Source organism: Talpa europaea (assembly GCF_964194135.1).
Source record: "Talpa europaea genome assembly, chromosome: 7".
Lineage (NCBI taxonomy): Eukaryota > Metazoa > Chordata > Mammalia > Eulipotyphla > Talpidae > Talpa > Talpa europaea.
In genome coordinates this window covers 53,747,560-53,761,009 of record NC_140074.1, presented here as the reverse complement: position 1 = coordinate 53,761,009, position 13,450 = coordinate 53,747,560, and the positions used below count along the sequence as shown (strand labels likewise).

The 13,450-nt window shown below is 47.1% G+C and overlaps 1 protein-coding gene across 1 annotated transcript in view; it reads right to left on the bottom strand.

Moving 5' to 3' along the window:
* Positions 1-12,968, bottom strand: part of GALNT12 (polypeptide N-acetylgalactosaminyltransferase 12) — a gene marked incomplete at its 3' end in the record, with an annotated part of 29,721 nt that extends 16,753 nt beyond the window's left edge. Inside the window, exons 1-3 of the mRNA XM_084236965.1 lie at positions 12,392-12,968; positions 3,357-3,526; positions 1,124-1,313 (exon numbers count right to left, since the gene is read on the bottom strand). Of these exons, the coding sequence (XP_084093091.1) occupies positions 1,124-1,313; positions 3,357-3,526; positions 12,392-12,777 (746 nt within the window). The 5' untranslated portion in view covers positions 12,778-12,968. The remainder of the gene's footprint in view (positions 1-1,123; positions 1,314-3,356; positions 3,527-12,391) is intronic.
* Positions 12,969-13,450: the final 482 nt, after the last annotated feature.

The following is a 13,450-nucleotide window of genomic DNA, read 5'->3' as shown; positions in this document are numbered from 1 at the left end:
AGCCTAGCTCCTGACTTCTGTGATGCAGAATAAGGATCATGGGGAGGGGGGGGGGGCGTGGTGAAAGAAGCAAGAGACCAGAACAAAGTCTGGTGAATGTGGTTTGGGGACGGGCAGTTTGGGACTGTCAGAATAAGCTACCAGACATCATGGGGCATGGCCTTGAAACAGGGTCACATTATGTTTCACGACTCCATAAAAAAGTAAATTGGAAAGTATATTTTACAACTAGATAGGTATCAAAACAAACATAACCTAGTCTAGATAATTATATATTATATTCTTTTTTTCCTTCTCATTTTATTTATTTATTTTTTTGCTTAAAATGTTCTTTTATTGATTTGATAAAATTTGGAAAGTATAGAAATAAATTACAAAGAAGAGACTAGGAACCCTACAAAATGGCACCACCTGAAATAATCCTTAGAACATCATTTTGCTAGTCTCTCATTGCTGTATGCACATACTTACACACATGAGCATTATATATATGTACATGCATGCAGAGACATTATTTTTGTTCCTAAAATGTATATTTTTGTTGTTTTTTAATATTTTATATAAAATAAAATATTATATATATGAATATATATGAATATATATAAATATATATTTTTATATATGCATATATATGAATAATATATATTAAGATATATGAATATATATCTTAATCCTTCTCATTTTAAAAGAAATAAACATGAAAAAACTTTTTTGGGAGTCCCTTAAAGTTTCATGGGGCTGAAGCATCATAGGTTTTGGATGTAATGGATTAAGTCAGCCCTGCCGAAGGAAATACACCAAAAAGTATATTCTCTAGGAGTGTGATTTGATAGTGGCAATATTTTTTTTTAGTGTTTTTTACAATAAACATGTATAATACACAGTAGTAAGATCAAATACTCCCACATTCTGGCAAATTCTAAGCACTGTCAGGTATTAATTCATTTAACGGCCTCCAGCCTGATGAGGTTGGGGCTATTACACACCCACTGGTGGAAGAAGGGTGCCCAGGGGTGGGGGCCGGGGGCCTCCCAGAGGTAGGGGGCACCTCATCTTCCCTTGGCCTCTCATGCCACGTGATGGATTTGTTTCTGAGTCCATGCAGTGGAGCCCCTCCACGCACCTCTGCAGCAGTGGCTCCAGCCAGCCCTCATGGCACTCACAGTGGCAGTCCAGGAAGGTCAGCACCTTGCCCTTCGCTGCGGAAGCCCCCAGCAGCCGGGCACGCACCAGGCCCTCCCGTTTGGTGGCCCGAATCAGGCGCACCTTGGGCAGCTCGGCCAGCTCAGCAGCCAGGCGCTCCTTCAGGTGCTCTGGGGAGACAAGAGGGACAGCAACGTCAAGGCCAAGCATCCCAGACCCTGTCCCCACAGGGCTCCCCTGGTCCCTGCAAGACTCTGTCTGACAGGACTGCCATTGTTCTATCACTGGGGTGTCCTCACCTCACCCAGAACCGAGCCTGAAAGTGGCCCAAAAGCCCAGGAAAGCTAGGGTGGAGAAATTCCAGAATCACCATAGGCCCCTCATCAAAACACTGTGGAGCCCCTACACCTGCCCGAGGGTATTACATCAGCTTTGTGATGTGAGAGAGAAATCAATTTTTATCTCCAGTAAATCACTGTTATTTTGAGTCTCTGTGAGAACAGCCAAACACACCCGCCAATTAGGATGTACACACCAGGCTTTGAAGTCAGACAGACAAGGCAGAGCCTGAAACAGCAGATGCCTGAGTCCTGAAGAAGTGGAGCAGAGATGGTGATTTGGTGTGAAACAGGCTCTAGCAACTAAGCCCACAGCTCTCCCTGCTGCTACACCTTGACATCTCCCTCCCTTAGCTGCCCTCGCTTCAGCAAGTTGCCAAAGATCTGCTGGCCAACTCCTATTCCATCCACCAGGCAGCCCCTGCCCTCCTGCTCCTACCCTCACAGCCCTGCATAGGCTCTCCTCCCCTCCGGCTCATGTATAAGCCTCACCTGCCTCCCAGGCCCTAGCTGATCTGGCCTGCCCACCCTGTCTGCTCCCACATCACCCCCCCAGTGGGTGACCTGCCCCAGAGAATGGCAGCTCCTTCCAAACATGCCACTGCCAAGATGATCCCAAGATCATCTCCACGATTTTCACTGAGCTGCCTCCTCTGCATTCTAGCTTCAGTTTAAAGACCACCTCCTCAAAGAGGCCTTCCTGACCTCCAGCCAGAGGGGACCCTATCCCCAGGCTCCACTTGCTCTCCTGCTTTCATGTTTCATATCAGAGCTCTATTTTTGCTGCACAATGTTATATTAATTAAGCTGTGTTTCTTTATGTGATATGTTATGCTGTGTTCTTTCCATGTGTATTGGCCCACTCCACCCACATCAGCAGAATATGTGTTTTATGAAAGCAGGACCTTGTTATGCGTCCCATAGAACACCCAGTGCCTGGAACAGAGCCCGGCACACAGTCAAAACTCAAAAAATGTCCAGTGAATAAACAAAGGGCTGGCTCTCGGCTGCATGTGAGTTGCTGGATCTCAGGTCACTGGTCAGGTCCCTCTCAGTGGAACACCTCTCCCTGGCTCCAGTTCTCTGATGGGGTATCCCCTTTTATCTCATCTCAAACTCCACATGTCCAAGAGAAAGCTCTTCTCTCGCTCCTCGGCCTCTCATGCCACGTGTTGGGTTTGAGAGCCCAGCCCTGTCCCTCCTGGCCTGGGTGGTTTTTCCAGCATTCCCTTCCCCTCCCCTCTGCTACCCGACTCTAAGCCTCCATCTCTCGCTGGGCCACCTCAGCAACCCCCTGTAGTTTCCATACTCTGGTCCAAAGGGACCCCCACCCCCAAAGGCTAAAACTGCTCTCCTGCTTGAAGCACTGCCTGGCTCCCCCTGCCCTGAGGACAAGAGTCACACCTCAGCCCATCCAAACCCTTGCCCTTTCCCACCAAGCCACCTCTCTGCTACCAGGACTCCCTGAAGCAGCTGGCTCTCCAGACCCCCTGGACGCCTGCAGATTCTACACAATCCACATAGCATCAAACCTCACACCTTTTCACACTCTGTCCACTCCACACGGCACACCCTCCCTCCATATTTGCTGCCCACAAACTACTCAACTTTCAAAATTAAGGCAGCAAACACTCCTTCCTGAGCACCCAGGGAGCGAGTCCCTCTCCTCGTTTTACCCTAGCACCATGTGAGAAGTCCTCTTTTATCACATCTGTGTCCCCCTGCCTCTGAGACCCAGAGGGCAGGGACTGGGCACAGGAGAGCAGGAAGGAAGCCCCTCCTTACCAGGCCTATCCTGCACCTCCCATGTCATGTCCTCAGCCCGCAGGCGATGTCACAAGGACAGGTCCTCCAAGAGCTAGTGCTGGGGCTTACCTCTATCGCTGTAGTCATCCACGAGGATAACTTCTTCTAGCAAGATGTCTGGGGATGTCTCGAGGACACTGTAAACTGTCCGGAGGAGAGTTGACCAGGCTTCATTATAAAATGCAATAATAACAGATGTAGTGGGCAAATCATCATAATCGTATTTCTTTTCTTTGCACCTGCAAATACAATGCAACTTTAGAAATCAAGACCCTGCTGCTGACTGCATGGACCAGGCCCAGCTTGTGGCTGGGGTAGAGCAGAGAGGACAAGGCCACAGGCTCTCATAAGGAAAGAGAAATAATAATCCTCCAGAAGCCCCCACCTCTTGATTCCACTAGAAGCCCCAGCAGATTCAAGGCAGGGTTTTAAAACGATGCCCAATAAGCTTATACTATGGGATATTGTTTTCCAGCTTTAAAGTAATTTTCAGATTTGAGTAACATACAAACTAAGCGGCATCCAAAAACTGTCACTTCTCCCTCCTCAACAGCTCTTCTATCTGTCCACTCCCTCCCAATCCCACTGCCAGACCTTTGCCTAGACTGTGCCCTCTCCTCCTTTCTCTGCTTGGCGAACTCTGTCCTCTTTTGAGAATAACTCAAACTACTCTCCTGTGGGAAAGCCCTGGGGCCACCTGTCTGTGTAGATGCTCACTCCAAGGTGCTCCTCCAGGCCCCTTGAGGCCTCCATGTCAGCAGACCTCTCTCACGGTACTGTCTCTCCCAGCACCATCCCTGCAGAGGATGCTGAACAAAGGAGATGTGCGGAATACGTAGGCCAGAGTCAGCACTGGCACTTAAGAACATTCCAGAATGGCACTGAGTCCACTGTCTCTGGGAGTGAGTCCCAACTGGCAATGACAGGAACCAATAAGTTTCGTCTTTGTTTTGGAACGTTTTCTTTTTTTTTTTTTTTTTAAAGATTGATTGATTGATTGATTGATTTATACAAGCACTGGGTATAGTCAGAAGTGCGGGAGAGTGAGAGAATTCACCAGAGCCAGAGCGGGGAGCAGAACAGGCAGACTGACGAAGTACACTGCTGAGGGGAGCAGGGGGCGGCAGGAGAGGTCTGCGCACCATGTGGGACCCTTGCTGGTGGCTGGGGATCAAACTGGTGCTGCAGAGGCTGCGGGCAGCTTCGCAGCCCAGTGCTCAACCGCTGCACCACCAGGGAGGCCCTGGAAGGTTTTCTTTTACTTTGCACACAGGTTCCCTGGTTGATAGAGAATTCTCTCCATAGAGTGACTGATGACAAATTCTCCATATCATCCCAGAACAGGACAGTGCAATGGAAATCATCAGTAGGAAGGGACTGACAGCAAGTGAGTAGGAGGAGAAGCCCCAGAAGACACCAGAAGACCAGGGTTTGAGTGCTGTTCTGGCCAAAAGTTCACCCAAGGGAGGGACTGCATATAGACAAGGGGAGAAATGCTGAAGACCAGCCAGGTTTTCGGCAGAAAGGGATGGCTTACTGACAAGCGAGTGGTAGATGACAGAGAAGGAGTGACAAACAGGATGTGGCATGACACTAACACCTGCTGATGTCAGGGCACCAGACCAGTCAGTCTCCAGTATTTCCTGATTTCCCACTGCAGGCCGTATAGGCAAAGCCCATGTCCACCCAGCTTACATTCAGGGGAAAAATAACCAGGCAAACAAACATATCAAGAATTTCAGAAAGTGCTCGTGCTATGAAGACAATGAAAGAGAAAGCAACTAGCAAGGAGAGTGGGATGGGGCAAAGGGAGCAACCCCAGAACACGTCACCAGGGAGGGCTTCTCACAGGGGGTGACATTTAGGATGAGAGACTGAGAGTGAGGAATAAAAAAGTTGCTCTAAAAGCTGGGAGTGTTAGAGAAATTCAATGTCGTATCAATGTCTTTGATTTGATAACTACAACATGGTATCACAAGAGAATGACCTTTTTTTAAAGAAAATACATGCTGACATAATAATGGAATAAAGGATTATTATCCCTGTGATTCATTCTCAAATGTCTATATTACAGTATATAAAAAGAGAAAAATTCAGTAAATGGACAAAATAATGATGGGCAGATCTAGGTGAAAGATATGCAGGCGTTCATTGTGCTATTTCTTTAAAAATTTTCTCTAGGTTTGAATTTTTAAAATTTAAAACTTTAATAGAAAAGGAAGGAAAAAGTTTTAAGCTTGCCCAAACACCGAGCTGATTCTGATCTATAGGTATGTCTTTCCAGAAGCCCTAACAAAGGTGCTCTCCTACCTCATCCTTTCCCACTTCCTCCTAAGCAGCTGTCATCCTCTAAATATGTGTTATAGCAAATGGAAAACACATATATGTATGTGAACAAAAATATTAACAACTGTGTCTGGATTCAATAAACCCATTAGAACTAGACAGAGTAGAGAAAAGCTGAGTCTGCCCCTAGAAGGGCCAGAAAGAATTGTTTACACTGCATGAAAATGGCTTTTATGAGACTGAAAAATAAAGTTTTTCTCTTTAAAAACAGTTAAGCTAAAATGTAGTATCAAAGATGCGTTGGGACAAAGAAAAATAAATGGACATACGACAGAGAAGTAAGGTTTTCAAAAATAAAGTTTATTCAATGTAAGGAACTGTCCTTTCATCTGAAATCATATCCTCACCGTTTGGGATGAAAATCTATTTCTTCTCATAACGAGAACAAGTGGGAGGGTGGACAAAGCCCTATTTGACCAAACAGAGCTGAGACCATATGGCAGTCCCGCCTCAGTGTTCTTGTTTATGTGTTTTCACTGCTCCACGAAAACTAAAAGCTTCAAGCCATTGTTCTAGAATATCTAGGGGGATCTTTATTTGTGTCTGCTTCAATCAGAGGATGCTGGGTACCAATTTGACAATACATATCCAGTTTTAAGACGTTCCTCTTCTCTTTGATCTTACAGAAATGTAGTTACGATTTTCTCCTTAAAAAGGATAATCAGAGAAACCCTAAAGGGGGCATGGCACAAAAATTTTCCTGCACAGCATTATTTTTGGTAGCAAAAAGCTGTAAACGATTGCCATATCCAACAGGAAAGAAGCAGTTCAAAACTGCAGGGCACGCCAACATGAAGAAATACTACACGGCCACCCAAAATACAATACACTGTCAATAGGATATTCAATGATAAAGGAGAGTAGTCACATTAAAATGTTAGATCAACAAAGAAGGGCACAAATCTATAAAGAGCATTAGGGCCAACTCTATAAACAACGTGTGTGTGTGTGTGTGTGTGTGTGTGTATACATGCTCACATATAAACAATAAACAATATCGAGAAATAAGCCAAAAAATGTTAACAATGTCCATCTCTGAACAGTGGAGTTATCACAGATTCTTATTTCCTTATATTTTTTCTACATTCTGAAATTGTTCTACAATGAGCACGTACCATTCTGGGAATCAGAAAGAAAGATTACTTTTTAAAAGCTGGATCATATTTCTTTAGCTTCCATAGCAAATGACTTCATTGAGCAATAATTCAATATTCTCCCCTCGGCTTTTTTCTTGGCTTGGTAGTTTCTTTCTTTCTTTAAAACATTCCTTAAAGGCCTTCTCCTTCATGAAGTTCAATATATCCTGCCAGGAAATCTCTAAGAGTCCAGGAAAAATACTCTCCCCTTTTCCTGACAGACAGAAAGCTGTGCATCCTTCAATCAAAAAAGGATACATCACTTCAGGGTTCCAGTTTTATCTTGGGTACAAAAAGAGACTCAGGGACAAGTTCACAGTTCAATCTTAATAAGTCATCTTTACTTTCTGGTATAATTCAGTGCTTTGTGAGGGCAGGGGCTGGACTATGTGTCTGTATTTTTAGCACACTTTGTACTGTACCTGGTAACAATGGTAACACACACTGAGGGCTTACTATCAGCTGGGCAGTGTGCTAAGCATTTTACAGGCATTACTCCATTTAAACTTCCTAATGAGTGGTTGCAGTATCTCCAAAACACAATATCTCCAAAACACAATACATGTCTGTGAATTATATGTGAATAAAATGTCTCCTGACTTACTTTTATATTTAGGTTATACAGCAATCAATACATGATATATTTTAGGAAAAAGGAAGAGAATCAGAGACTCAGAGACAACCATTCTGAAACTGATAGGAAAAGGAAAAAAAGGAAACTTGTGCATATGTATATGTGAATAAACTATTGATAATACTGCATATTTTAAATATCTAAGTTGTTAGATTAAAAAGCAAGGTAATTAAATACTGGAGCAAAACGGCATACAAATGGAAAAGGAAGGTGATCAACATTAAGCATTCTAAGGCCCATAGCTGTGGACTCACTTTAGGCCTTACAGAGTTAACAAGCACATTCAGAAGGATCGCTAACCATGAAATGAATCATGTAACTTCCATATTAGTAGAAACAATGGAATGAGAAGAGAAGGGGGGTATAATCGCTAGCAATTCAAAAAGCAGCATGAAAAAAGAGGGGAAAACATTGAAAAAGAATAACAAAAAGCCTAAAATAAGATAGCATTACCACATCCTAACGTATCTGTAAACACAGTGAATATAAATGGACTTAACTATCTAGATTGTCAGTCTGGATTTTTTTTTTTTTAAGACAACACCAAACTAAGCAACATACTATTTAGAGACACATTAAAAAAAAAAAAAAAAGAATGAATGAATGAAAGTCAGAGAATGGGAAATGATATGAAAATACCCAAATTGAAAGTTAAAATGCTAATTCAAAGAAAGGCTGCCACTCCAGCCACCAAAAGATGGGTCTGATAAGAACTAATAAAATAGTCTGCAGTTAACAACCTTGATGAGGGAGCAAAAGTAACATGCCAAATGTCCACACCAGGAGTGATATGTTTCCAAAGATAATGTTGTTCTAAGAACAGACAAGAAGGCTGCCTCTCCACAAAAAGAGAAATCCTGCCAATCCCAGCAATGCACAAACACTTTCTTTGGCTGAATTACCTTTTTAGTGCTAGCTGTTCAGAGACTCTTTGCCCTCCCAGCAATCAACACTGACCCCTGAACTCAAATACATACCTGCATTATGGCGTGGATAAGGCTAAACTGTAGCAAGCATTCAAGGAAGACCAGCACCTGGGTTTTGTTGTTTTTTTTTTTTTAAAGATTTATTTATTTATACAAGAACCAGGGTACAGGCCAGATGTGTGGGAGGGTGAGAGGATTCAACAGAGACAGAGAGGGGAACAGAACAGGCAGACTGATGAAATACACTGCTGAGGGGAGCAGCAGGCTCAACAGGAGAGGTCTGCTGCGCCATGTGGGTTTCTCCCCCCGTCAGCAGGGATCGAACCTGCGCTGCAGAGGCTGCGGACAGCTTCACAGTGCGGCGCTCAAACGCCTACACCACCAGGGAGGCCCACACTTGGGTTTTATGTATACAATTTCCTATCCAGGGTCCACCACCCCTCTGCCACGGCAGAGAAGGCTGACATTCACCTGTGTGACAACTCCTAAGTACCTGGGGAAATGCACAGCCTCCAGGGCACTGTCACTCCACCTTTCCCTCCTGCTCAACAGGAAGCAAATGCGAATGACCTGACATTGATCATCAGCAAGCTTCTCTAATCTATGAAAACTGAAACTTCCTGCAAATGTTGGGTCAACATTAGCAACCATTTACTGTGACACACCTTATAGCTGGCTGTGATATCATCACTAGTTTCAAAAGCACTTAATCTGTTGCCAATCCCCACTCTGTCTAATTCTGATATTCTCTCACACCCTCAAAAGTACCCACCCCTAACATTCTGAGTAAGAAAGACACAGGCTCTAAGCTAGTTGCCTATCAGCCTCAGCCTGGGCCTTACCCCCAGAAATTCTATTTCATTGTTCTGGGGCAAGTCCCTGGCAACAATGCTTTTAGACGTTCCCTGTCTGGCTCCCCGCTGACATGCTGGCTGCTGACATTTCAAAGCAGAAGTTCTCCCTTCCTTGCTAAGTTCAAATGAGAGGGTATGTGAGCACATTCTGCAAAACTTGCACTTACTATACTGCCATACCTGGGTTCCTGCTCATCACATCTCTCCGCCTGGATTCAGTGCTGTCAAGAATACAAATACAGCTGCGCCCTAAACCACAGGCATGGGAATTGCCAGACGCACAGAGGAGCTGGGGTCTACACTCTTGCTGTGGCCTACTCTAGAACAGCAGACACAGATCAAGGCTTGTAGAAGCCAGGAAACAAGTCAAACAATTATCTACTGTTGTGCAAAGCCTTTTAAACTCAGTTAACTTTTTAACTCAGTTAAAAACATGTACAGGTTTGTATACATATCCCTATGTAAGTATATTCTCATCCCATGTTCATTTTGCAAGATCTATTTCTATACTTGAAAAACTCTAAAGATCCACAGCAAAATGTCAGCTGTGGTTAACGCAACCTAGGGTGGTAGGTTTATGGGTGAGTTTAATTTTTTTTAATTTTGGTTCTCTGTCTGTACTAAAATGTCTGGCATGAGTATGTATTGCTTTTATAATTAAAATGAGTAGATAACTGCCTCCACCCCAAAGGAGAGGAGAGTATAAAGATCTGGGTTCTCACTCAGCTCTGCCCCAGATGTGCATGTCAACCTGAGGACATGGCTTTTCCTCTTTGGCTGGACTGCTTGCCCAGTCAGGGTCTTCTCTCCCGTTCAAGGACTCTAATCACCCTCTGCTTATTGATCAGACTCCCAAGGAATGCTCCTCTCACTCTACCCCCACCCCTGATTGTGAACACATAATTTGCCATTCTGGTTTCTCAGCCTAAATTTCAAGACCCCGACTGACCCTTACCCCATGAACTATAAAAAAGTGTATCTCAGGCCTCCCTGGTGGCGCAAGAGGTTGAGCACCACACTCTGAGGCAGTCCACAGCCTCTGCAGCCCAAGTTCTGTCCCCAGCCAGCGGGGAAGCAGCCCACATGGCGTGGCAGACCTCACCTGTCACACCCGCTGCTCCCCTCAGCAGTGTATTTTGGTCAGTCTGCCTGTTCTGTTCCCTGCTCTGTCTCTGGTGAATCCTCTCACCTCCCCTCCCCACCAGATCTCTGGCCTGTACCCCAGCTCTTGTATGCATAAATAAATAAATCTTAAAAAAAAATACTAAAAAAAAAAAATTAATCTCCATAAAGACCCTGACCCTACTGGCCACATGAAAGTTATGCCTTAAGGCCTGGCCCTGCAAAGCCTGACACAGATCAACCTCACCTTTCCCTCCAAGAATAACCCAATAGGCCTTGTGTAAGAATTAAAAGCAGGCGGAGTTCACATTCCTTATCATGCTGGGTTTGGATTAACTTCCCAGGGTCAATACAACAGCAGGATCTATAAGCAAATCCTGATAGGACACAGGGCAATGGTGTCACCATGGAGACAGGATCCCATAAGCCCCACAGGTTATCCACTGTGTTTCAAAGATATTCACATCCTGGAACAATAAAGGAAGTTGGAACCTGGAAAAAGAAAAACTTTATGACTAATTCTGGATAATTCTCAAAGGCAGCCAGGGTATATTATTGGCAAAAGGGAAGGGAGTAGAAACTCAAAAGAACTGCGGACACAGAGGGGTCACAGGGGTTAGATGTTATACTAACTCCTAGGATGTGTTACTTCTACTCCTTCCCTAATTTGCATTTTGGGAAACTAAGACTCAGAAGTTAAAGAGCTTGCTGAAGATGAGAGAGTCCATCAACAAAAGAGCCAAGATTTTATCTCACAAGTGCTGGGGTGGACCCCTGGGTCTGACCTAGGCCTTGCCTGAATGAGCACCCTTGTGGTTTCAAACAGATAAACATGCATTCAGCCTTTTGGCTGACGTGAGGGATCTGCTCTCAACCCCACCGGAAAAAAGTTCTACACAAAAAAAGATTAACAGGGACTGTGTCTTAGGCAAAAGCATGAGGTTAGGCCTGGGCAGATACTGAAGAAAACTTGAGAGGTCAGTGAAGTTCAAGTCCAACCAAAGTTTGCTCACTGGGGCAGAGCTGGGGGCTTCCCTGCACAGGCACTCCTGTTCTCTCAGGCCTAAAATCAGCACAGAGCCAAGGGGGTCAGGAGGGACCAGTGCTCCAAGGCAAGTTCCACCACTCTCCAGCTGAAGGGCCTTGAGTGAGTCACTGGAACTCTCTGAGCCTATTTGCACAGGACTATGACACAGGTGGAAGAGTGACAGGTGTGTGGTGTACACAGCAGGCTGCCCCAGTGACCCTCCCTGGGCCGCCTTCTCCTCAAAGTCTGTAAGAAGCGTACTCCAGCAAGGACCTGGAAGATGCCCAGCCCTGGAGGAAATAGGCAGGAGGGCCTTGCTCCTCTTGCCAGCATGTTCCCTTCTCACCTAGGCAGAGGGTACAGCCTGCACAGGCAGCAGCTGGAACAGGAACTAGGCCTCTGACCACAAAGGCTGGGTCCTGCACCACCCACGGGAGAGCGCTGCCATGGACTCTGGCCAGGAGTCCTTCCCACTGCTGCTCCCTCCTGCCTCCACTCCCTCCAGCCTTCCTCCTGCCTAAGGCTCTGGAATCCTCTCCCAGTGAGAGAGAAGGAAGCTGGCTGCCTGGGACTTAGCCTTCCTGCCACCTTTCACCTCATCTGCACAGAGCGCCCTTCCCTTCTGGTTCATTCAGGGGCTCTTGTGCACAGAGATGAATGAATGGAGCAGCTTCACACCCCAGGAGTCCGAGCTCGCAGAGGAAGAGATGTAAGGCAGCAATGTGAGGGGTGCAGTGGAAGCCCCCAAAAAGGATCTCTTCCTAAACCTCTCTGCTTAGCCCTGATCTACTTTTCAGGGCTGAATGACAGATCTTATCAAGGCAGAGAGAGTCAAGAGACCGTCAAGCTTTTAAACTTTGCTGCTCCGGTTCCCTCCACCCCCCACCACCTGCGGCATGTCCTTCCACGCCCTCAAGAACCTTTCCAGGGCTCACTTTCCAGAAAGACTCCCTAAGACGCGCGATCCCCAGGTATTTGAAGACCCCAGTTCCACCAAGCCACAGCGTGGATGAGGAAACTGAGGCTCTAAGGTGCTCCTCCCCACACCTGCGGACTCACATCGGGTTCCAACGCTCCGGCAGGCGACGGTGCAGCGAGATGCGGTCGCTAAGGTAGATGTTGATCTGGTGCAGCTTCACGCTCTCCTCTTGCAGCCGCAGCTCCTCGCCCTCCAACCGCAAATGCACCGCCTCGCCCTGCGAGCCCAGAGTGTTCTCCTGCCCCGGCGGCCGCTGCAAGACCGGGTCGCGCAGCCCGCGGCGCAGGGCGCCCCCGGGTCTTGGGGTGCTCTGGATTCCCGGCTCGGCAAGCGTGGCCCCGCGCCGCTCCCGCCGCACCGAGCCCAGTCCCGCCAAGGCCAGCAGCACCAAAAGCATCAGCAGCGCCCCCCGGCCGCGCCGCCGCAGCCCCCGCGGGCAGAGCCGCTGCGCCGCGCACCCCCACATGCGCCAGCCAGCTGAAGCCAGCGGGCAGCGCACCCCGTGGCTTGCAGAGCCGACGGAGACCCGGATCCCGGAACCACAAGCCGCGCCGCCCCGCCCCCGGCCCGGCCCGCCCCACCTGCGTCCCGCCCTCTGCCCGCCCCGTCGGCCGGCTTGCTGCAGCGCGTACCCCCAACGCGGAGGGTAGAAGATCTGCCATGAGGACTTGCTGAGGCTTGCACGTTTTTCTTTGGGCTGCATGCAATGTTTACAAAATGCCGGTTGTAAAACCCTTAGTTTAGCGCCTGGCGCATCGTAAGCGCTCATGCACCCTGCAAGGAGCAAGGAATTTTACTGCCTTTGTCTCATTTGACCTTTACTCAGTTCACTAAGAGAGGCTTTAGGACTGTCAACTCCATTGTATAAGATGCAAAAACTGGGGTTCAGAGAGTTTAGTCCACACCAGGCTGTCTGGTTGAAACCTACTGACCCCACCTAAGACACTCAGTCTGAATCCCTTAGATAAAAGTCTCCTGGGGCCTCCCGGGTGGTGCAGCGGTTGAGTGCTGGGCTGGGAAGCTGCTCGCAGCCTCTGCAGGGCCTCTGCAGCCCCGGTTCGATCCCCGGCCACCAGCGAGGGTCCCACATGGCGCGCAGACCTCTTCTGCTGTGCCAACTGCTCCCCTCAGCAGTGTAC